The sequence below is a fragment of the Periplaneta americana genome, chromosome 2 (genome assembly GCF_040183065.1).
Source record: "Periplaneta americana isolate PAMFEO1 chromosome 2, P.americana_PAMFEO1_priV1, whole genome shotgun sequence".
Taxonomy (NCBI): Eukaryota; Metazoa; Arthropoda; class Insecta; order Blattodea; family Blattidae; genus Periplaneta; species Periplaneta americana.
The window spans coordinates 18,519,905-18,547,177 of NC_091118.1; the positions used below are offsets into that span (position 1 = coordinate 18,519,905).

General features: G+C 35.6%; 1 protein-coding gene across 1 annotated transcript; it reads right to left on the bottom strand.

The window, feature by feature from the left end:
- Positions 1-517: 517 nt before the first annotated feature.
- Positions 518-26,718, bottom strand: LOC138714784 (phospholipase ABHD3-like). The gene is made up of 8 exons (XM_069846917.1): positions 26,378-26,718; positions 19,344-19,510; positions 16,538-16,748; positions 15,345-15,457; positions 11,013-11,186; positions 7,959-8,013; positions 3,947-4,112; positions 518-823 (listed from the first exon to the last, which is right to left on the bottom strand). Exons 1-8 carry the CDS (start codon positions 26,486-26,488, stop codon positions 624-626), a joined length of 1,197 nt encoding a protein of 398 aa, XP_069703018.1. The 5' UTR covers positions 26,489-26,718; the 3' UTR covers positions 518-623.
- Between the last annotated feature and the right edge of the window lie 555 nt (positions 26,719-27,273).

Sequence of the window (27,273 nt, forward strand, 5' to 3'; positions counted from 1 at the left end):
TCATCGTTGAAATTCGAAACACCATGATGCCATCAGATTGCTCAGCGCTGAGATTTGGAATATGCTCAGTGTCACAGGGTCCACTTTCAGTACCCTTAGATTAAGAGGGCATCATCAGGAGGGAAAAGAAAGTGGCGCCACACCATCTGGTGCATAAGGGTGGCGACACCAAAACAGGAACGGACTGATTTTTTTTTTCATTCCCCTTACAGTCCAGACCTAGTAATCAGTAACTACTAACTCGTCAATCTGTCGATGCCATTTTCCAGATGGCAACGAATTTAAAAGGTGTTTTTAAAGCCCTCAAAAGTCGAAGAAATGAATTTTGCGGGATTGGAATACAGCACCTGACTCAAAGACAGCGACTTTTTGTGAAAAATTACCCAGATATGTATGAATAACCAAGCATTACTTTATGTAAAACCCTACTTGTAATAAGGAAATTTTTTTAGAAACAAAATAGGAAGCACCACTTTCATACCACTTCTTGTAGGTATAAATATCGATGTACTATATCTTCATAATTAAAACTATATATTTTCAGTGGTTCTAAACTGAAGGCTCTGATTCATATTAAGAGTCTGAACAGAATCAACACATTATACTATTTACACAGATCAGTGTCAATCAGCATGCTTATTCATTGAAGCTAGTAAGTCTTTACCAGACGTCAAAATCGCAGTGAAATACTGCGTAAAAACACGAGACATGTAATCCTCATATGTAAAGGGCAAAATACCCTCCAAGAATCCAATGTGGCCTCCACGTGTTGTTACCGCTATGGCAACATACTTCGACTTGCTTGCCTCTTCAATTGGAATTGCTGAAAAGAAAATAAATATCTGCAATACTTATTAATGATGATAACAATATCAATAGTATTAATTAATAATAATAATAATAATAATAATAATAATAATAATAATAATAATAATAATAGTTACACGAGAATATTGTACGAAATGGAAATATAAAAATTGGAAATTTATCTTTTGAAGAGGTGGAGAAGTTCAAATATCTTGGAGCAACAGTAACAAATATAAATGATACTCGAGAGGAAATTAAACACAGAATAAATATGCGAAATGCCCGTTATTATTCGGTTGAGAAGCTTTTGTCATCCAGTCTGCTGTCAAAAAATCTGAAAGTTCGAATTTATAAAACAGTTATATTAACCGGTTGTTCTTTATGGTTGTGAAACTTGGACTCTCACTTTGAGAGAGGACCAGAGATTATGGGTGTTTGAGAATAAGGTGCTTAGGAAAATATTTGGGGCTAAGAGGGATGAAGTTACAGGAGAATGGAGAAAGTTACACAACACAGAACTGCACGCCTTGTATTCTTCATCTGACATAATTAGGAACATTAAATCCAGACGTTTGAGATGGGCAGGGCATGTAGCACGTATGGGAGAATCCAGAAATGCATATAGAGTGTTAGTTGGGAGGCCGGAGGGAAAAAGACCTTTAGGGAGGTCGAGACGTAGATGGGAAGATAATATTAAAATGGATTTGAGGGAGATGGGATATGATGATAGAGACTGGATTAATCTTGCTCAGGATAGGGACCAATGGCGGGCTTATGTGAGGGCGGCAATGAACCTCCAGGTTCCTTAAAAGCCAGTAAGTAGTAATAATAATAGTCACAGAGCAGAATGAACAGCTAACGTCCACACCTGTGGAGTAATAGTTAGCATGTCTGACCATGAAACCAGGTGGCCCGGGTTCCAATCCCGGTTGCAGCAAGTTAAGCCCAGTTCCCACGGTGCTTGTTTTCTTGCGTGTTTCCTTGCTGGCTAGCAAGCTGGATGCCGTGGTGGGTACGGTGATGGTTGTTGTTCTCATGGAGCTGGCTCTTTTCACAGTTCAAATTGGAAAATCATCTGCTGCTTCATCTGTTGCCAACACTCATGGTCAAAAAGAAACTAAACCGTGAGTGGAAAACAACTAAAGTCCTACATTAACAGTAGTAAATGTCGTAATATGGTAATTAAGCCATAAGTGCAAAACAGCTAAAGTCCGATATTTAATTGTTGTTTCTTAGAAACTAAAGAATATAGAAAAAAAAAACAGGTTTAGTTGCAAAACAACGAACATGGCGACATGGTTTCAGTGGTAATACTATATCATCACCTTTGGTTCCAGCCTGCAAACCAACACGAAAAATAGCAAGCAACCTACCCTCGAAATCCAGCAAGCTAGCCACCAGAGTGCATTACTTCCAGCAAGTGAGCACACAGGGTAGCCATCAGCACAGCCACCTTGGAATCCAGCACGAAAACAAGCACCATCTGAACCGGGCTTTACTGGTTGAGGTTTTTTTCTGGGGTTTTCCATCAACCCAATATGAGCAAATGCTGGGTAACTTTCGGTGCTAGATCCCAGACTCATTTCACTGGCATTATCACCTTCATTTCATTCAGATGCTAAATAACCTGAGATGTTGATACAGCATTGTAAAATAACCCAATAATAATAATAATAATAATAATAATAATAATAATAATAATAATAACAATAATAATAATAATAATAATAATAATAATGAACATCTAACAGGGGCTTTGGGATTTTTTTTTTTTTAATTTTGACCGGCCAGAGGCCGTTTACCAAAGTTATCTTTGTTTTCTGTTTTCATTTGTTTCCTTTGTTTTTTTTTTTTTACTTATACTAATACAAACACAACACCCATGCCTGAGGCAGGACTCGAACCCACAACCCTTCGGACCAAGCAATAGAGACATGCCGTGCCCCTATCGCTTGAGCCATCCGGGCGGCTGGGATGGGGACCAGGTTAAAAAGGTCGTACAAAGAAAAGGAAAAGATTGGCATGGAGTAGAGTGAACTCAACTATGGAAGGATAGGGAAAAATAGAGAATCTTGTCAAAAACTAAGCCCTCGAAAGAGGACATGAGTAGATGAAGTTGACAGGACAGTAAACAAAATACACTTATCAATGATAAATGTTACCAGACTGTCCAAGGAGAAAGGCTTGTTGCCAAATAATACAGACTCTGTACAGACTATGACTTAGAGTTCAATCTGTACGTGTGTAGCTACATACATGAGCTACGAGAACTGCTTCCCCTAGAACTTGACAGTCATGATAATAGCTTTTGTAATTATTGAGGCCAGAATTTTTATGCCCTAAAAAAAGGGCCAAATTTTGCACATATGACGTAAAAATTCCAGAAATATGCTCTATAATATAAAAAATATACCATAACAAATTTTAATATCTTTTATATAGTTCGACAACTTCAAGTGAAACCCCGTAAAACACGCCAACTTCTGGAATCTCTCTCTTTCTTTCTTCTCTCTCCCTCGCTCCTCATCATTCAGTCATCAATCACCACGTAAATATCTGAGAGGGTGTGTGTGGGCATCGCGACCAATAGAAGAACCACTCTCCAGTATTACCACAATAACAGATTCTTCATTTTTGCCTCGACTGTCGGCTAGGAAGGTTCCATTAAGCTAGCATTGCAGGCAACTAGTCAACCTTTTAATGCTTTTGTTAGAAGGTTTGACAAACTGTGAGTGGACCTGCAAGTACATAGTGCATAGTGCTCTCTCCCTTCCCCCGTGCTTTCTCACTTGCTCCTCCCCAAGACAGCCAGCGCTCACGTAGTAAATCGGTCAGGGTTTCAGTTCGATTTGTCAATCTATAGTTACTTTGGAGGTATAAACTAGAATGACAACCAGGTAAGAAAAAAATGAAAATCAAGAGCACTGCAAAAATAAACAATCTAATACCTTGAATACAAACATTTCATTGTGGGTTTCTTATTCCTGTATTTTTCTTTTGTTATTTTCTTTCACTTTTTGTTTTTACATATATCTCATATAGGCCAATGAATTTAAATCATGTGCCTCCACATTTAATTAAGTAAATAAATGATGATGTAGAAAACACAGCAACAATTCCAGCATGAAAAGCTACTCACCTGCAAGAGGTTGGACTGGATCGTCTCCAGCACTCAGACTCAGCAGCGGAATTTCTATCTTATGCAACTTGTCGTGCATGGAAGCATCACTGTAGTAATGGTTCGCATCTCTATACCCAAACTGCTTTGCAGTGTAAGAAGAGTCGAAATCACGAACTGTCTTGCTCTGAAAAAGTTAAATACTAGCAAAGTCGTAATTACAGTAACTTGCTTATTATTTCAGTGTGAAGAAAGTTCTTCTGAAGGGTACATCAAGATATTGGAGAGTGATGTAGCAAAACATATAATCATTTTATATATACAGTGAAACCTGTTCAAATCGGAACCTGAATAATCCGGAATCCTGTCTATTTCGGAACAATTTATTGGTCCCGGTGAAATTTGTATGTATTATGTGTAATTTTTCCTGAATAAAACGGAAACTGTCCAACGCGGAAATGGAAACTGTCTGCTACTGTTCAAAACGGAAACAATATTTTGGACACACACTATATTTTGTAACTATATTTTGAAACAGCGTATAATTTCAAGGAATATACGAAATATGTAGGTCACTAAGATAAAAACAAAATTCTAGAGGGTACGAGGGTGTGTTGGCCTGTCGGTCATAAATTTTATTACCCTGTTGACTAGGCAGATGAGTCCCTTCAAAGATTTTCAATGCTTCACACCCATATGCTGTCGTATCTAAACAGAGCGCAAGTGTAGTGATTTCCAGGTAAAAAAAAAAAAAAAAAGTTGCATAAAATGTGGCATTAACATTAAGTGATGAAGTAAAAGTTATCGAGATAAAGGAAAATTAGAAACAAAGTCTATGTGAAATAACATTGAAGTACAGTTGTGGAAAACTCAAGTGTGACACTTTAAAAAATAAAGATCATAATGAGTGAGTGGCGTGCAGCCAATATTGGTGACACAAAAGGAACCAGAAAGCAACTGTTTATGTGAAAATAAATGAACTGTTGTGGGAGTGGGTTCTTCATGACTTTCAAAGAACAAGCCGATTTCTGGATCTGTTTTGCAAAGCAAGCTATTGAACTGCAAAAGAAATTAAATAAACCAGAATTCAAGGCTTCTAATAGATGGCTTCTAGTCCAATTAATTAATAATGTGCAGTGATATGCAGTACAGCATTAGAGTATAGTGTTAGATATTAAATAGAATGAGATTAGTCTACTTTAGTAATGTTTAATGACTAATGAGTGAGTTACGATAATATTTCTACAGAAAATGAGATTTTAATCAAGATGATTCACCAACGTAATAAGCGACAGATAGCTGATTTAATGTGATGAGTGTTAAATGGAATATTTTGTACTTCTTGCAGTTTGTGGCATGCCATTTTGTTTTTCATGTATATGAATGACAAAATATTCCATTTTAATGTCACACCTGAATAATACGGAAACCTGTCCACAACGAAAAAAAAAATTAGGACCATATCACTTCCATCTTAAACAGGTTTCACTGTATTATGGTGGCTATATCACCTACATGCACAACACCCAAACTGTTTGGAGGACCGCACCTGCCATTGGTTAGCTGGTCCATATGATTTAGCTGAGAGGATTGTCAGACAGTTGCGTAACCAGACTAATTATTTTGGGTGGGTCACATATGCAGAGTTTAGAAAGTACCTGACCCATCTCTTGACAATGCCGCTGCCGTCAACTCTCTTGAAACTCATTCTCGGAAGCCTTATTTAATAACATGCAAAATTATAACAAACAATCATGCAAGGCATACCTATACAAATGCTTCATAAGGTGAACTGGAGCTGTCGAGATTTCCTAGCAACGAATCTGTCGATCGCTGATGATGAGTCCTTCGACAAATCCCAACTTTTCTCTCAATGGATAGAATTGCTAGATTACAAAGCCTTGTGCTTGACATGACTGTCGAATTTTTCTTCATTTCAGAGCTTCGAAAAGTTTTATATCATTGCCCTAATGAAGGACGAACATTTACTAATATCCATTTTTGGAGACTGAGGTGCTTCCGATAATGAATTTGCAAGAGCAAGAATATCGTCTAACATACAAAATAAAATAAGGTGTCAAATTTTCTAGCTGATGTAACAATTCAGTAGTCCCCACAGCGTCCTTCTTTTTATCGCTGCCAGACAATTTTTTAGGCCCAATTCAACACAGTTAAATTGGCTCTTGAAGAAATGAACGCATTTTTGACTTCTTACTTTAATGATATCGACTGTAACTATTGCTCTGGATCCATGGTTTAGTTCTAATGTTGAGTATTTTCCATTAAAAAAAAAAAACGAAAAAATTCGCATATTTTTTGGGTGGGCCTGGGTTCACCTGGCCACCTGCTGGCTACGCCACTGTTGTCAGACAACTCCACCAACCATATCCCCTCTTTGCTATTTAGGGGACGTTTATGCATGCCATTGCAGGTCAGCATGATGAAATGGCATTTCCTCCATTTGTGATGGAACAGTGGAACACTGTGACTTGGTCCCCAGAGCCTCGCTTGTTAAAAGAAGTTGCACCATGGGAAGGTGAGGATGGGATTTGATTAGGAGAGGTTATGGAATGCACTCACTACCCAAGTCACTTCTTTGCCTGTGTAAGCTTTACTCCTTCACTGCCAAACAGACTATCAATACTGTATGTAGCCTATGTCTCTCAGGTATTGTCTGTTACTCAGGAGAAGACGAGCGGAAAGAATGTGACCTTCTTGACTATCGCTGTTGATTATTATAAACATCGCTCAGATAAGCATCCCAGTAGCCAGGTTATTACTCGTGCAGGAAACATGACTAACAATGCGTATGGAAATTAAAGCTGAGTTGAACAGAAGGAGACCTGATGTTTCCGCTTACTGCAGTACAAATATTGGACGTGTTGTCGTACGTTATCTGTTCACATCCCTTCCTCCTCAGTCCGCTCTCGTCTTCTCCTGAGTCACCAACAGTAATTAAAAAAATGTTACGATATTGACATATCTCCCAAATAATGTTAACAGTACCACAAAGTGGGGTGACTTTGAACAGTAATTTAGAGCCTTTCTAAATTAAATGCTGTACTCTATTGCAAAAGAACTGAGCTAGTTTATTGACAACTTAAACAGTTTTATCGCAATTGGGTACAGCATTTAATTTAGAAAGGCGCTAAATTACTGTTCAAAGTCACCCCTCTTTACAGTATTTAACACTCCTATTATGTAATAATGTGTGCAGCGCTGCGTTGTGTAATGGAGAAAGTTACACAACGCAGAGCTGCACGCATTATATCCTTCACCTGACATAATTAGGAACATTAAATCCAAACATTTGAGATGGGCAGGGCATGTAGCACGTATGGGCGAATCCAGAAATGCATATAGAGTGTTAGTTGGGAGGCCAGAGGAGAAAAGACCTTTTGGGAGGCTGAGACGTAGATGGGAAGATAATATTAAAATGGATTTGGTAGAGACTGGATTAATCTTGCTTAGGATAAGGACCAATGGCGGGCTTATGTGAGGGCGGCAATGAACCTCCGGGTTCCTTAATAGCCAGTAAGTAAGTAAGGTAAGTAAGTAAGTAAGTATTATGTAATAATGAACAATGTTATATATTACAAGAAAAGTTAATGATACAATGGAATGAAATGGAATTGAATTTAAGAGAGCGGGTACTATGGCCCAGCACTGTGATCTGTTACGATCTTGCGCTAACCTTCACCAACACTGGCTGACTATACTAAAGTTCGTTGCGTATCCAGGTTTCGAGTAGGCAACCCCCCCTCGTCCCTAGGTCAGCCCAGTTGGCATTAGGGGATTGCTATGGAATGATGAGGAAATGGAGAAATGTTGACGGAATGAAGTAGATGCCTAATATGGGAGAGCAGGAGAACCCCGAGAAAAATCTCAACTACGATCTTGTCCACCACAAGAGCCACCATGGCTTTTTCAATGGAAAATCCCAGACCTGACCGGGACTCAAACCTGGGCCTTCTATGTGACAGGCGGAGGTCTGACCACTCAGCCACTATAGAGATTAATGATACAAACTTACCTTCAAAATTTCTTGCATGTCCCAAGGCCCTTCCAACGAATTTTCATGTCTTGACCTATAAATATTAAAAATTTACGTTAATGATATACTATGCTTGTTTTTAATCAGTTATTAACTAAGGAGTACCACCTGCAAGATTATCTAGTGAGATGAGGTCGAGAATTCGCCAGGCATCACCTGACATTCGCCTCACTACTGGAGAAAACCTCGAAAAAAAAAAAAAAAAACACAACCAGGCAATAAGCCCAAGCGGGATTCAAACCCAAGCCTCAGCACAGTTTCAAATCTGCAAACCAGCTCTTCACCCTATGATATGCCATAGTTTTTACAGTAATGTTTGAATACACAGCATTCAGATATATTTGTCATTGGTTTGCCTGCTCTTTAGTTCTTATTTCAACCACCAGGCGTGCAACAGGAGTCTTTTCATTCACTGCCAGGAACATAAGAAGTATCCATTGTCGTCAAATGAGCGAATTTGTATTTTTGGTCCAAGGAAATACTCATCTTTCACAAACACACTTGTCTTAGTTTTAGACGAGTATTTTCCCTGGACAAAAAATGCAATACAAATGGAGTAATATCAACACTTAAAATCGACACAGTAGTAAGACAAATAATTACATTAAAAAAATTCGCTCTTCTGACTCTGATAGATGCTTCTTGCATCTCCGGCAGTGGAAAAGAGAAAGACTTACAAAATTGGACCCCTAGTGATAGAAAAGAGAAACAATGAAACTTGCAACGAGGACAGAGTGTCATGTATTCTATGACTATCTTTTTTACTTCACCTTACAAATGCAGAAAGAGAACAAGCACTAGATAATGTTTTTACAAACGAATCGGTCAGAGCTAAAAGGAACTAAGTCAAAATATGCAGTTTTGGGTTATGCAACAATTTGAACAACTGCAGTTTATGAGAAACGTAAAAAATTATATATTACAGTTATATGAACACTAATAAATATAATATAATTATTAAAAAATTAGTAAAAGTCAGACATGTTTCGGAGATGCTTCTCCATCCTCAGTGACTTTACCACGACAGCTGGTTCAGGTGATCGAACCGCGTTGTTGGTTGGCTTAAAGGAGACTCCTTTAAGCCAAGCAACAACGCGGTTCGATCACCTGAACCAGTCTCCTTTAAGCCAAGCAACAATGCAGTTCGATCACCTGAACCAGTCTCCTTTAAGCCAAGCAACAATGCGGTTCGATCACCTGAACCAGTCTCCTTTAAGCCAAGCAACAACGCGGTTCGATCACCTGAACCAGCCGTCATGGTAAAGTCACTGAGGATGGAGAAGCATCTCCGAAACATGTCTGACTTTTACTAATTTTTTAATAATTATATTATATTTATTAGTGTTCATATAACTGTAATATATAATTTTTTAAGTTTCTTATCAAATCTATGAACACTGTATAATTGGCCCAATATGTGTGGTTTATCTTTGAATATGAATTGCAGTTTATGTTTTGGTGGAGATGGATTACATTTATATTTATTATTGGATTATTATTTGGAATTTTAGATGTCATGCGCATCGAACGGAGAAGAAGGAACTAAGACTTTTAAATATTCTTTCGTCTTCTATAATATAAAAGTATAATATTTGTGTTATTAGTGGAATGTTTTTTGCGTCTCCTGAAAAGTTCTGAAAAGTGACTTAATTCCTTTTAGCTCCAACTGATTCAAATATTTGGTGACTTTCAATTTTATTAGGGGTGTGGAAGTACATGACTTAATCAAAATATCTATTTACTACAATAATAATGTATTTTAATTATTCCTTCAGTAAAACATCTGGAAACAGATATAACATTATAGCACAAAAGTCTACATGGAGGGATAGCCATCTACCTCAGACTATGCTAATTTTCTGGTTCAATTATATTATTAGCTGCATGATGATTGTCCATTACTGTTATGTTTGAAAATAACGTAATGGTTCGTGAGAATTTAGAAAGGGAAAATCTGATAATGTACCATATTTCTAATAATTACTTTCATAAAAGAGAAAACAGAACGTAACTCTACCACAAACAAAAGCCTACAAAAAAAACTAAGAGGTGTAAAAAAATGTGTGATTTTAATTAAATCTTACAGCACATACCTGAAGAATAGAAATAATTTTATAATGAAATTTTGAAAAATTACTATTCATAAAAATAAACTGATCTGCGTTTATCTTTGTTTCAAGTATTTGAACCTAAATTTCATTACATTCAATTTCATACCCAAATTTTGCTCTACATAAAATTTTATACTGTACCATATTATAACACAGTACAGACTTTTATGTAAAATAATGAAGTTTGATGTTCATTTTTATTTAGTAATCCTCAATTTACGTGTCAAAAGTGTCAATTATGATCTTTCGTTGTTTTAATAACTATAGAAGATGTGAATTTAATAAAATTGGAAAATAAAAACAATTTCACTAACAAATTATGTTAATTATAGAACAACTTTCACTCCTGAAATTTTTCATATAAATTTAAGTTATGAATATAAATATTTTGAGTCTGTATTTTATGCTAAATTATTATCTAACAGTTCCCTTAAATCCGCAATAAAATTCATCTATGTATCTAGGTTAATGTGTTCTGAGAACAGTTTTTCATTCCTAAAAAAATTTGATTTTGGAGTATCTCTGTATCTCAAATCACTGATTCATTTCTAGTAAAAAAGAATGCACTGTGAGATTTCAGTTTTCAGTCACTTTCTCAACACACTGACTGACACTTGAAGTCTATTAATGACACATTTATTTTGTGCCATATACAGATGATGTGCATGTGTAACAATAAACAGAATAAAAAAGTGTATTGGCTTCTTGGGCAACATTTCGTCTTATTTAAGGTAGTAGTGAATGTATTAAGGGTATATCTGAAGAAGCCAATTGGCAGATTCTTTAGGGCACAAGAGTGCGTATTCAGTCACATGTCACTAGTGGACTGGGGAGATATTAAATGTCAGACTGGTTGTTAGTGAGGTGTCATTATTCTAGTAATCTCTGGGATGTTATAATGAAGATAAATAAAAAAAGGTACCTGTAATCCATGAAACCACTAGCAAGATATCTATTCAGAAAGAAGTTCAGACCAGGTTTCTCCAAGTTGTCCATAGCTTTTAGAACATTCCAAGGAGGGGATATCACCATTCCAGCTAGGACTGGTTTCTCTGGTACAGACTGCTGTGTTGAGAAGTATTTGCTCAAAAGCAACCTGAAAAAACATGTATATTAATGAAAACTTTATTACCTTAATTTTTCCTATAGAGTTCTCTCTTGCGTGACAGGGTTTCTTCTTTTTAAATTTTGTTTTGGGATATTTCTTTCTGTTCACTCTTTTTTCTTTCAGTGGATGATACACCTGCAGTGGGTGGGTGGGTGGGTGGGTATGTGGTAGTGTGACTAACTCTTCCGTATTTTCCGGGAACTCCCATATTTCAATTAATATTTTTTGGATCTTCCCGGCTCCCGTATTTGTCTCCTAATCCTCCCACATTTTCTTTATCAAACATGATCGCGAATTTTTAATGCAATTTAATAATACCCGTCAAATATGTATTTATTCACACTGCAGTGGGTATATACCCGGTGGCAGTGGTAACTAATTACACTCAATAATGACAATAATAAACTTATTAATTAAAAATACAATTAATAACAATACTAACAATAATCAAATAATAATAATAATAATAATAATAATAATAATAATAATAACAACAACAACAACAACAGGGAATATACTAAATTAAATGAAACGATCACTTAAAATAACATTTGAAATAAATCTAATTTGTATCTTAAAACTAAGATCGAACTAAAACCCACGAGTATGATATGTTCATACCTGCACAAGTACCTTTCAAATTACACTCATTTCGCTGTCAACTCATTCACTGCACTGGAACTACGACACATTTCACCGATTCTATCCTGATTTCACTAACACTTCAAAAACATTTCACTGTTCAAATACTTTGCACTGCCACTATAAACTATAAAGCTTCACTGACAGGAACACGTTTCACTTACACGACATACTTCTTCACTGATACAACACACTTCACTGACACAACATAATTCTTCACTGATACAAACACTTCAATAATATATCATTTACACCCTTTAAATACTGTGTATAATTACCGTCTATTAGTAAGGTCCTTAAGCCTATTTTTAAATACATTTTTGGTTGTTGGTAAAGCCTTTAGTAAGTCTGCAGGTAAAGCATTCCAGTCCCTGATAGTACGATTGAGGAAAGAAAACTTTCCAGTGTCCGTCCTCTGCCTTCTTTCCCTCAATTTATGAGTGGTCGTTCCTTGAAGAGTAATTTGGCGGCTGCAACCTATTTTTTATTTCTCTCCAGGCAGGCTCACCTCTGTATGTTTTGAACAGTGCGCATAATCGAATTCGCGTTCTCCTGTCCGTGAGTGTGTCCCATTTTAATGGTGAATTTTTCCGACAACACTTAAGAGCCCGTTTTTTAATCTTTTCCAGTGTCTTAATATGTTCTAATCTGTAAGGATCCCAACATGCAGCACCATATTCCATTACTGGACGTACTAGTGATTTATATGCAATCTCTTTGGATTTATCAGAAACTTTTCTTAGTACCCTCATCACAAAGTGTAATGCTCTCCATGCTTTTCCCGCTGTGTCTGTAACATGTTCCCCCCAGCCGAGATCGCTGCAAAATGTTATTCCGAGGTATTTACATTTGATAACTTCCGGAATGGTTTCACCCCCTAACATATACAATGCGACTATTTTATTTCTTTTCCTTGTAAAGCTGATGGCTTTGCTCTTTAGAGAATTTATTTTCATTTTGTTGTCTATTGCCCAATCGTTTATTCTATTGAGGTCATTCTGGAGAAGAGTAGTATCTTCATGGCTTTTTATTTCCCTGTATACCATACAATCATCTGCGAATAAGCGAAACCTAGACAAGATATTAACTGGCAAATCATTTACAAAAGCCAAGAATAGAAGAGGTCCCAAGACACACTCCTGCGGGACCCCGGAAGTAATTTCAATTGGGTTCGATAATTCCTCCCCTACCCATACTCTCTGAGTGCGACAAGTTAAAAATTCCTTGATCCACTGGAGCACTCTGAAGTCAATCCCCGTTGATTGTAGTTTAACCAACAATATATCGTGTGGGACTACATCGAATGCGCGTGAAAAGTCAATAATCACTGCATCTACTTGGCTATTGGAATCTATTCCGTCTTCTAAATCCTGACATACCGTTACTAATATATCTAGATATGAACTGACATTGACATTAATATCGATAGTTTAGTAGGTACCATTCACTACAATTCAGTTCTGGTGATCCTGCAATCTACAGTGTTACTGTATGTACATATGATTGTCAGTTTTTTTTTTTTTTTTGCATAGCAGGATTAAAAGATTAAATGTTCTGCAGTTCCTGTTGACAAACATAAATACATTAAAACTGAGAAACATTGTATTTTTAAATATTATTGCATTCAATATTGATCAGAATCATATTTGTTTGTGTTATAGTAAGGGTTGGTTTCAGGAAAAAATACCGTTATTTACATTTCTGCAGTGCTTGGGAAAAGTGACACAAGTCAGTTTCCACAAACCTTTTTTGATAATTTATTGACAACTTACGGAACAACTGCTCGCTTGGAAAAAAATACGTAAGTATTTCTCCCATTACAATAATTCATACAGAAAAAAATTAAATCGACATAAACCAGTGTAAGTCGTCAATAAATTATCAAAAAAGGTTTGTGGAAACTGACTTATGTCATTTTTCCCAAGCACTGCAGATTTATCTGTAGTAATGTCACGAGAAGTCTGAGATCTCCCGATAAATCCACGAGCGAAGCGAGTGGATTTATCTGGGAAATCTCAGACCTCAAGTGACATTTATTAGGACTATTTCGTGAATAAAATAAAAATTTAAATAATATATCCCTAAAATTCGATCATAAAATGTTAATAATTGTATATTAACGAATACTTAACCTATTCAGACACTGTGAAGTTGAAATACTCGTAGATGAATATCGATTATTGCAATAAAGAAATTCGATGTTATTATTCAGTAATGCCAATTGCGAAAAGCGAAATACAGGTTTAACAATGTTAATTACATGTGCTGCACTTTTCTCTTATTATTATAACAAATACATTTTCATTATCTGCTGAAATCATAATTTAATTTAACAGTAACAGTGGGGACAGCTATATAACAATGGTTATGTATTCACAGTGAGACATGTTGCTACACAGTGAAGCCATCTCTGTATAGATAGGCCTAATTAAAACACGAATTTTATTACGCCATACGAAAGGCAGTTTGATCAAAGACATTATTACTATGCAAGGTCTTTGTGCTTGATATGCGATGATGTTACATAAATTTGAACGTCTATTAATTGTTTAATTTCAATACAAATGTTATAGGCTACAATTTTATAGGTTATGTTAGGCCTCCTGTGGAAGCAAGACCAATGTCAGCTGTGCCTTGATCCGACCGTTACATACAATGAGTGCTACACGAAAGCATTTTTTATAGCTCGACAAACGCATTCTCGCTGTAGTGTGTAATGGAACTAAAGCTGCATTTACACAGTTCAATATTCCAATCGCGTATGCGTGCAATCTGGGAAGAATAGAATCAAGTTTAAAAGGTACTTTCAATTAAAATGCATAAATATTTTGTGTCTACATGGTGCGCCGTTTTGAACATGGTCTTCACTGCGTAAATATATCAATATTAAATATCAATCTTGCATTCATTGCTTTAAAGTTGAAAGAAAAGTTTGACCGTGTAGTTGCATCTTAATGTATTCATGATCATCAATTTACGGGGAAACAGTTGGCGACAACGACTAAACAAAAGAACGACCATGCGATAAATTGATAGCGATAAATCTAGCTGCAGAAATTATCGCAAAGTCTGACTGTGATTGGTTGGAATTCAAAATTTCATTACATTTCATTGGTCGAAAATGGAATGACGTTATATAAACGAAATAGTCCATGTAAAAACGTTAGTAAAAATTAATTTTAGTTTTTAGATAAACATTTTTAAATATATACCCAATAAATTTTATAGGCCTACTCAAACCCAAAGTAGGTTTAACTTTAACGGATTTTGCTAGTTTTTCTCTGCATTACACACATGTCCGGCCAGTTCTGCCTCAATTGAAAGACTTTTCTCGACATTTGGAATCATCTGGACAAAACTGTGGAACAGACTGGGTGTGGAAAAAGCTCAGAAACTGGTCAGCATATACTGGTATCACCTTGACAAGAATCTGTGCAAGTAGGATTGGTAAATTGTAGTCAGTGGCTAGTAACAGTGTCAACATGTTAATGAAGACATACATACCCTCCCATTGAAATCCCGCTAGCCACAAGAACTGACCCAGGGTTCTGAGATTTCACATGATTCACCACATATGATAAATCTTCTGGGTTAGAAGCATTGTAGGTTCGAGGCGTCTGGAATAAAATAAAGAGTATGCAGCACATTAATGATGCATATTCACAACAGCCATACTAATTATCAGTGAAAAAAAAAAAACACACACACACAAAATTAATAAATCGACACGTAGGCCTATCTTCCATATAAAGAGAAATGTACTTGAAGCTTTGCGTCGCATTGTACAAAGAGTACTGCAAGCACAGTTACCGCTCAACCCAAAGACACTACAGGATTTACAATATATTCCCAATTTGACACAGATGGTTTCGAATGGCTTCTATGGTTTGGCAATAAATGACTTGAGCCTATTGGGCCTGCTGTGTAGTGCTGTATATTGAATTTATTAACATGGTGTTGTATTTGCTTTGCAATTTGCCAATTATAACTACGCGTACATTTTGCATTTTTGGCTGTGATGTCTGTACTTGGCTCTTTTTGATTTGTTTTTATTTGGTGTTTTTCATTTATATCTGTATCTGTGTCTTTTATTTAGGTGGTATCTATTTGTTTTTTTTTCTTCTGTTTTCCATTTTTAATTTGTAATTACACTTGTATCTGTTTTACCTCTTTTTTCGTGTTGTATGCAATTCTATGTTTTTTTTTGTCTGTACTGTCTATTGTAATTGGGGCTTTGCCCTGTTATGGACATAAATAGATAAATAAATACAAGCAAATTGGGCCTATTTTCAGATGCGAAGATTAAGTAGCATTCATACTGGATATGTGATGAGACTTTCAGATTTGTGCCTGGAATAATGTGCCAACTTTAATAAAGCTAGTACATTTTAAAATCATTTGTAATTTGTTTTTTTATCAGAATTTTATAAAATATACAAATCACCTTAACTTTAGCTTGGGAGGTACAGTCGTTTAGAACTAAAAAAATTGGAACACAAAAAAGAAGGGACTAAGCATCTCCGAGACAAAAAAATTGGAACGAAAGTTACTGATACCATTTGCTTATGACAAATAGTCGTACATTCATTTAAGGGTTAACTATACTCCATGGCATATAACATTATCAACTAGAATTACTGCAATTCCTGGAAGCACAGAAGTCAGTCCATGACAGTACAAATAAACTGCATGTTTACCTTTAGAGACATCCCTCCAAGACCTCTGTAATTGAAGACTACAACTCGCAATTTCATACGATTTGCTGCAGTGGCAAGTACTTTCACGTAGGATGACTGGCTGTCTCCAGTAAGGCCAGGAAGGATCAGCATGATGGGTGCTCCATCAGGACAGCCAGTTTCAAGCCAGTCCAGACCCACATGTCCCCCATCGCTCATGTTCAAGATCTCCCTACGGAACACAAGCATACAGGTTCATGATGTACTTCTGTCTCTTTGCATTTATGCATGACAGGTCTTTCAATATATTTATTAACAATATTTTACAATGCTAACTCTCACTGCCCAGTCATTTTCAACAGTCCCGGGACTACTATTCGCTGATGACTGTGTCATTGGCTCTTTCTCGATTATTGGTCTACAAAATGCTATTAACGAAATTTCAAATTATTGCATGAAATAAGTTCTGAAAATAAAGAGGAAAAAAACGAAAATCCTAATTTGTAAGAACGGGAGTAAAATGAGTAAAAGAGAGAAATGGTTTCTGAACAATAACCCAATTGATTTCGTTTCTAGATTCACAAATTTAGGTGTAATATTAGATGGGAAGGGTAAATGGATGACGCAAAATGAAGTGGCATTTAATAAAGGTAATGGTGCACTTACAGCAATAAGTAAGTGCTTGAATAAATGGCAGAATATAGAGATTAAAACCCTATTTAATATATTTATAGAGCTATTGTAGAATCAAAAATATTGTATAATATAGAAATTTGGGGTAATGATTTATCTAGCCAGCTTATTGATAGAATTAGATCTAAATTTTGTAAGAAATTCCTAGGAATCCTGTGGAACACTTCTAACCTAGCTGCTAGATTCGAAATGGAGGTAGCTAGTGTTATGGGAACAATTTACTAGTAAAGAAAATAAAATTCTTAGGTCATATTATGGCCAAAGAGGATAATACCACTGAAAAGAAGTGTTTGCAGTATCTTCGGGACACGAATTTGAAATCCAATTGGCTAGAAGATTTAAAAACAAGGTAAGTAAATTAGGTTTAAAATGGTTATCGGATGAAATTGGGGTCCTAGTGAATTGAAATGTAATTTGTAAAATAATAAACTAAAGGTGTAACGAAATTACGAGACAAGAGTTATATCAAAATCTCAAGGGGTTAAGAACATTAAGTAATTTTAAGGGCATAAAAACGTCATGGGAACAAGAAGAATATGTAAGAATAAATAATATGGAAGTGAGGATGGGCTTAGCTTGGTGGAGGCTAGGAATATGGAAATTGAAAAACAGGAGGGGTACAGCAGAGAAGGATATCTGCTCCCTTTGTGGCATGGGAGAAAAGATGCGTTCCATATACAAGTAGTATTAGAATATCAAGAAACAGACAATACAAGGAAAAAGTGGTTAGGATATCTGCTTCCTTTGCAGCATAGGAGAAGACGATTTCCATATAGTATTAACGTTGTGAATTGTGTATTGAGAAACAGGGTTTCCATTTTGAACAAACTCTGTAAAGGAATGTGTAAATTGAATGTAATTAAATGTAATGAAGTGTTGGGGAAAACGGCTTTTAACCCACCCTGTAGTACATACTGTGTATCAGAAATTATGTTAACACTGCACCTAAAAAATCTGCTGTTTTTTTTTTAATTTTTAAAGAAAAAAACATTGTCACTTTTAATTAATGAATTTGAATACTATTATAGTCACAATCATGCCATGGTATGAAAGAAAAATTTCACAACCTCGAGCGGGAATCGAACCTGCAACTTCCTGTTCTCCGGTCAGGTGCTCTACCACTGAGATATCGAGTTAGTCTCACGCCAAAGGCTTGGAATTATCCTTTCATACTGGCGACTCAGACGCTATGGACAGTACTCTATAACAGAGTCGCCAGTATGAAAGGATAATTCCAAGCCTTTGGCGTGAGACGAACTCGATAGCTCAGTGGTAGAGCGCCTGACCGGAGAACAGGAAGTCGCAGGTTCGATTCCCGATCGAGGTTGTGAAATTTTTCTTTCATACCATGGCATGATTGTGACTATAATAGTATTCAAATTCATTAATATGTCACATCAACGGACGTGTATACGTCACCAAACATCGTAAGATGAAGATTACACTTTTAATACCCTTGATTTTCAAAGCTATTTTTGGTAAAATTTCATAATTACAAGAAAAATTATTGAAATTATACCAAAAGTAGCTTGAAAATCAAGGGAATTAAAAGTGACAATGCTTTTTTCTTCCTCCTGCAAAATCTTTTTAAAAACCAATATAGCAGATTTTGGAGACACAGCGACGATTTACTCAATATACTTACAACCAGAAATGCATAGTTTTGTTTTTGTTTAGTGTTGTATGATATTCACGTATCAGTATGCAGAACTGTTAATATATATCCAAATGGAAGAAGAAAAAATGGGGGGGGGGGGAAGTCATAAGAGAAAGGAATATATGAAGTAGAATCAATGTAAGACATTAAGGAATGGACAGAAAAGTTTAATTTAGGAATTAAAAGAGTCTAAGGTATTAAAAATAAACTATATCAGGGAGTCACAGCTAATGGAATTAAAATGATATAGGCCTAGGCAGTAGAGTGGTGTAGAGCCATTTTCACATTTTTCAGGTGGCTTGAAACAAATTACTTGAACTTGGAAAATTTAAGGTGACATTAAAAGTCTTTTTACATTTTATGACTTGAAATGGACACTTAAAAAAATATTTTAAAAATGTGAACTGCATTTGAAAACTTTAATAGTTCACAAAGCTAAGCCTACTCTCGAGGTATATAAAAAAAAAGTAAATTTACCTCTTGTACTTTATGTCGCGTTGTATTGATCGCAGAAGGCTCGCAAAAGCTGTGTGAAATCTGGCCTCAAAACACCATAATGATGGCCAATATTTTTCTTGCAGAGCTGGTACATGTTTAGATAAGAAGTCCTTGAATTTTCCATCTGCACAGACAAGGACTGGTTGCTGAAAAATTAGGTTATTTATTTAATTATTTCTAATACCAAATGTGGTATTTTAAATAATTCATGAGCTTAAATATTTTGTGATTTCTCAGTTCCGTAGTTGTGTTTGCTAAACAGTAGCACTAAAAACACTCAGGATTCTTAATTTACAATAATACTGTCTTTTGTGTAAAGCCTAGAATTCCGATAACAACGTATTGATGGCTGAGAACCAGACTGTTCTAAGTCCAAATATTTGTAAGAAAGAAATCTGTGTTTCATTGTGTTCCAGTTCTTGTCTGCATATATGAATCCAACAAAATTGTAAATATTCCTCTCCATAAGGTTGCTGTAAAGATATTCCAAATTGTTTCATGAAGTTTTGAATGTTAGGAGCTTAAAACAGCTCTCCTGAAAAAAAAAAAAAATAGTAAAATGGACTTGGAACAGTCTGGTCCTGAGCCATCGATATGCTATTTCTTGCTCTCATCTGCACATGATGGATATGTGTATGTCCTCACTCTGGCTGCAGTGTATTCTACAGAATTATCAATATATATATATATATATATTTTTATCCAATGCCACTAGGTTGTCTTTTCGACATTTCTGGTCTTCTCTCCTGGCCGTGGCTTAGTTGTAGCCCACTTCTGAGGTTGGGGCGCCTGGAAGGCGTAGTTACATTACCCCGATGATGTGATAGGATGATTATGATAATGTGGTGACAGGAGAGGTCTTAAATCTAAACTTAACCTAAATTCCAGACCATGGACGAACACAGGAATAATCCCCTTTAAGGAAAAATTCCTGTGCTCTAACCGGGAATCTAATCCGGGTCCTCATGAATTATAGCCAGAAGCTCTGACCACTAGACCATGAGGCTGGTCATTATCAATATACAGAGTGAATACTAAATCCCATCTTCTAAGACCAGAATGTGATAGAGGACATTGTAGCAATGAAATTTGAGGTACAAACAATCATGGTATGACGATTAGTTATGGAGATATTAAATGCAATATCTAGAAGTCAAATGGGGTCATAGTTACTTTTGATCCATAGCGTAGTATTTGGAGTTAAATGTCAAGAACACAACAACGATGTGATGTGTGTGATATGTGTCTGTCCCTGAAATGGTCAGATTTCTTGGTTTCAGCAGAACTACGAAGAAAATAACTGTAGCTGCTTTGTTTTCAAGTACAGTGAAATCTCTCCTTATGGACACCTCCAAGATAGGGACACTCCTCATATACAGACAGATTTTTATGTCCCAACTGAAATAATATAGAAATAATGATAAATTGAACTCTCGTTTACGGACACTCTCAGACATGGATACGGACAGCTGTTTGACAGTCCTAAAGCTTGCTTCACCTCCTGACTATGGACAGAGCTTGGATTTCAAGACCCAATGTGTTACGAAAATGGAAAATTTAATTTTGAAGTTTGTACAGAAATTCCTTAACATGAAAGAAGACAATACCGTTAGCTGGAAGGAGATGAAATTCCTTAACATGAAAGAAGACAATAAGGGTCTTGTAGGCTATCGCTAGACCAGCTGGCTACCCCTTGTTAGCTGGAAGCGAGTGGACAAACAAAGTCCTAAAATTTCATTTAAAGCGTGAAGGGATATATAATGTATGTTATAAATGTACTGTTAGATTGGTGAGCCTCATTCCCAATAAAGGACACCCCCCAGATGCAGACAGATTGTTACATTCCTTCGATGTTCATAAATGAGAGGTTTCACTGTACTGTATTCTGAGGTTTTTGTGCAATGTCACAGTTTAAACTGATGTTAGAGTTCATATCAGTTTCGCACTATGAAATAAGGTAAGCACATGATTTTTATTTTGCGTACATCAAGCAGACACCAGCTTTCAAAGCGTGCTGTGCGACCCATCCATTGTCCAGCATTGAACTAAATTCTAGCAAACCTGTGTGCGCGATGCCTGGAGTGACAAAAATGCAATTTGGAAGTGCGGGATGTTCAATGAGGACATGTGGGAGTTAAAGTCTGAGTTTAAATCCGTGCATATAGAAGCGTTTCTCATGGAAATAATACTTGTCCATTAGACATTTGGAAAAAACTGAACGACAGATATTGGTGGTGGTAATAATAATAATAATAATAATAATAATAATAATAATAATAATAATAATAATCATCCGAGGTACGACAGCCCATGAAGGACCATGAACGACCAGCCAGCTGCTGGCCTCACGTCTACATGCAGAATCAGAGGTGGACGATCATCCAACCAGAATGGAGATATCGTGTGGTTAGCATGATGATCCCCCAGCCATTATAGCTGGCTTTTGCAACCGGATTTCACTACCTATCGTAGCTCCCCAAGCACATCACGATGCTGGGTGAGCACCGGTTCCATACACTGGCCGAAATTTCATGAGACAATTACTTTCCACATGAGGACTCGAACCGCGAGTTCTAGGCAGGATGGCTTAGACCACGACACCATGGATTGGTACCTATCTTATTTACGCAAGTTTTGATGTGGTCTATTATGCCTGGTCATCCTGTATAAGTGAATAGTGTGTGTTAGTTTTAGTTTCTTTATATGAATTTTGGTTTTCTCAGGCTATTTTAAGTGATTTTTGGAGTGTGGTTGTGAGTGTGCCGGGTTAATATTAATTATCCAATCTTCAAAACTATAAAAAAAAAATACAATATATCAGGACTGTTGCTGAACACAAGTTTCAAGTCACATTGTTGACAAGTAACTCCATCTGTTAGCACAACCATAAAGCACTAATAGACGCTATAGAGTTAACAACGGAAAAAAAAAATGGTATTATTATATGTATATTGGCAGTGATAAGTATATCCTGCTTCAGCGTGTATCTACAGATTCATTCTGAAAGAAATGCTGATTCATAAACTGATAAGTAAAAGGTTATAAGGTCTCTCAAGTAAGTCTTAAAGGGTAAAGGTCAAACTAGATAAAGATCCATAGTCTACAATGAACAAAGTACACTGAACTTCTGTATTTTCGTAAAATTACATTATAACACACAATTATATACACAATATAACGTAAAAATTCAATCAATAAAACAATAATAGTGTGCAGCCACCACGATGATTCTAGTGGCAAGAACGCTGAACTTATAACCAGGTAATTTTTAGGATTCATAGATAAATGTCTAATCAATCAATCAATCAATCAATCAATCAATCAATCAATCAATCAATCAATCAATCAATCAATCAATCAATCATCTTAATGTATCCAGCTGTTTGCTGACAATATAAAGTCCACTATAGTCCACTGTAGTCTATTCAGATGTTGTTTAGATAAATGTCTAAGGAAAGCATAGAAAAAATTAATTCGAAATCAAAATCTTTTTTTGGAAAGTTAGTCACTTCGAAGTGACCTGTTCAAAATAGACAATGACACTCTTAAATGTTGGTAAGCAGCAAACTTTTCTTGTTTTTCACTTTAGATGGGGGGGAGTCAAAGTGAGAGAAATGTTTAGAAAGAATGAAAATTAGTTTTAAAAGTGGTTGCTATTCAAATTCTTTACTAGTTTCCGTCTTTTGGCGAGTTAAACATAGGAGCATTTTTGCCTAGCGGACTTTCGTATGCAGAGTGACTGAACTTTTGTCTGTTAGAATTGCAGGTTCTCATAGAAATCATTGCACTGATTTCAAATTTGTTTTCGAAATGTTTCCATTGCTTAAAGTCTTCGAGTTAATCGTGAGTTTGAAATATAATAAAAATAGTTATAGGCCTATTACATAAATAACATTTATGCTGATTAAACAACTTTGAAATTCAGAAAAATGAAAAGAATGTCATAGTAATCTTTATATTTATTATTGGTATTACTTTCACTATTATTATTATTATTATTATTATTATTATTATTATTATTATTATTATTATTATTATTATTATTATTATGTGGACTGAAGCTGTCTTGTTTCATTTTCCTGCCCTAGCATGAGAGCCATTCTACTTCAGACCTATCATGATTTCATATTGCTATCTCCGATTTTTTTTTAATTTTTTAGCAGTTTTAACTTTAAAATAATGATGATAAAGACGTTTAAAATAAATCTGATCAGTGTATATTTATTTATTATTTTTTTTTTTTAGAAATCTAATTTCGACAGATATTAAATTACGAGTCGACCTGGTTGGCGAGTTAGTATAGCGCTGGCCTTCTATGCCCAAGGTTGCGGGTTCGATCCCAGGCCAGGTCGACGGCATTTAAGTGTGCTTAAATGCGACAGGCTCATGTCAAGAGATTTACTGGGATGTAAAAGAACTCCTATGGGACAAAATTCCGGCACATCCGGCGACGCTGATATAACCTCTGCAGTTGTGAGCGTCGTTAAATAAACCGTAATTTAATTTTTTAAATTACAAAATTTTTGGAAAAAATCACTTGTTCTTCGGATCTATCTCCTATTGTAATCATTCATATTACTTAGTCCTGGGCTCAGATGAAAGGTAAAAATCCCAGTGAAATAATGAGATATTCTACATACCGTATCAGGATTTATAGCTTGTCCACTTCTTTCACTAGACCCTCAATAATTTCAGAAGAGACCTATATTTTTAGGTTATAGACATTATAAACGAATATGGTGAGCATTTATTAATTATATAAAATATGCTTATTTGAATGCGTATGTTAACATTGTGTGCTTCATTAAACTATTATTGCTGACGTAATTTTTGGCATGAACGAAACCCCACCACTAGCATACTGCACATCTATCAGAAGCCACGGATGCATTTGTATGCTCGCAGGTAAGAGATGCTAGTCCGAGGGTGCACTGTGCTGATGACCGCTGCTTCAGCATATAGCGAATTATGTTATTGTTTATAAAATAGTTTCTTTAACTATTATTTGAAAGAGACATAATACCAAACAGAAGACTAATGGACCTGACGTTCATTTGTGCCGTTCTTACTCGAAAAAATGTAGTTTTCTTCTCTATGCTTCCCTTCACATTCTCATTCTTAGTGACAAGCAGCCTCACTGTCAATGACAAGGTTAGGTAGGGTTTGATGAGATAGATTAGTCACAAGTACCTCCACTGTCAGTGATAAGTAGTCTAGTGACTAAGTATGAAATTCCATGTTCTAAAAGTAATATGGGAACAAAGATTTTCATTATCTACAATATGTAAAACGCAATTACCAGAAAAAAAAAGTTTCAAACCGTATTTCATAACGTTTTGGACTTAGGACTTATTTCGTAATCACTTATTCACATATCATTAATCATCATTTCCATAGCCCAGGTTAAGTTCATGATGCAGCATGCTGTATCCATAAAGGAGCGTGACAAATATCAAACATAGAACAGGAGTGGTAAAGACAATAGGCCTCAGGCTGTGCAAGTCTTCGAGCCCATCCTCTGCAAAAAAAAAAAACTACGGTACCACTGAACTAGACTTCCAGATATTATATAGGAAAGTCACTATAGAAATGTTTACCTAGAAATACTTGAAAAACCCAAGTCACCTAATCCAAGTAATGTACTTGAAGGTAAGAGCAGGAAAAACTAGCCTAAATATTGAAATACCAAATGTAGCATGATACAAGTAAATGCTCCCATTGCATCATGTGATGTGGAGCGATCTTTTTCATTACACAAAACAATATTAACTGGCAGAAGATGTAATCTTTCACTAGAAAAAAATAAAAAAGTTATTTGTATTGTATTGTAATCACCGTTGCGTTCAGCCAATGTAAAAACTTATTTTTATTCTCTTAAGTGTAAAAAATTTAGTCAACCTAGTTCTTGCATTCAGGTAACAGTTTAATGATGCTGAAAAAACTGTTTAATTATACAGATTTATTGTATTTCATTTGCTAACATGTTAAATATGCATACCGGTACACAAAGCTATGAATCACTAAATGCTTATTTTGTAAACAATTATATAATTTTAAACCTGATGTACCAGCACAGGTGTACGCAAGGCGAGGGAGGTTACCAGGTTAGAACCCCCATCCCCAACCCTTGAAATTAAAAAGAAAATACACATATTTCAATATAGGCTATTTGATTGTTTCCATGGATTTTACTGTTATGTAAAGTATCTTACCTATCATATATAAATAACTGTTGACTAAATATGTATGATTATTGTACTAAGTGTAATAATGACATAAATTAAGCATTTTTATTCTACAAAATTAAACAGAAGTCAAAATTTGTTAAAAATTGGATGGCCGTAAAAAATTACGTTTCAAAGATTTTATAAGAATATTCATGAATACGTTCTATTAGACCATAGTAATAGTATAATAATAATAATAAACAAAAATTTAAAATACCGATAATGTACCAATTTTTATGACCCCACCCCCTGGACAAACTTCTGCGTAAGCCACTGTGTACCAGTAATGGTTATGGAAAGAAAATTGTTTAGCATTGAAATATTTCATATTTTGCTATAAAAATGTTTTGCCTTGCAATATACCTATTATGCAAGTCTCTAGTCATAAGGTTCGGTAGGTTTGATTAAGATACGTGTTAGCAACAAATGCTTGGAGCAAAGTGACACATTTCAATGACAAGCCCATTTTTCTCTGTTCTCAAAATCTGTTTCGCACGCCTAGCATAAATCTAAATATCGGTACTGATATCCGAAGTAATTATTCTGCTGTCAATTTCAACGTGGTCTGAATATAGGTTATGATGGTTGATAAGCATTGTTAAATTAACTAATATCAGAAAATGTCACGTAATTATAGTGGAAAAACAGATCACAAAATATTTAACACCCTTAAGTCTACACAATAAAATTTTTATATGTTGACTATTCTATGTTGTTGGGAAAACACTTACAAAGCACAAATATCTAGGCTAGTGTACATGAAAATTATATTTTATATAAACGTACCTTTACTACTTCGAATAGGTAGTATGTAAAAAAGCCAGTTCCCAAGACTGCGGCTAAATACCAACCCGGTAAATCTAACAAGACAGACGCTGGAGACATAAGCCAATCCATTTTCCCACTACAAACAAGGCTTACCAAATTCAAAATGCAGTATAATGCTCTCTTGTTACAATAATATATGTATCCGGCGGGGAGTCCAAAGTCAAACCAATTAAGTAATCTTATCTCACGTTAAGATACAACTTCGTCCATATTGACGAAATTATCGAACCAAATGTATGAAGTGTCATATTGTCGTATATTCAAAAGTTACACAATTATTATGCCGGTAACTGGTTCTGAAATTGTATGTAATTAAATGGTTTATATAAAAAAATCATCAATAAAAAACATGTCACATTTAGTTGACATGTCGAACCTATGAACATCAAACTATCAAAGTCATATGACTATGCCGCGAAATTTAAACGTCTTCAATTTAACAACCTTCTAGTGCGTTTTCCTCGACGTTAATGCCACTTTATAGAATTCCAAAATTTTGGACGTTTTTTAATTTATTCTATGAATGATAAGGTGCAAAAACCCAAAAAATCTCACGACACTTTCTTGATGCCCATATCCATGGTGTTAACATGAAAAATGTACTTAATCATGAAGCATAAAATTGTATATTAAAAAGTGGACGCACCATTAGCCAAATTGTTAGAGGGGCGGATTTCCACACTGCTAGCCTGGGTTCAAATCTTGGCGAGTCCAAGATTCCACCATTACTCTATTATACAGAGCTGATAAACTGTCTCTGTTATCATTTCCTTTTCGGGTAACACTGTCATAATATGAAGCATCTTAATATGTACCTACTCTGATGTTCGGAACATAAGATCTGAAGTGTATAG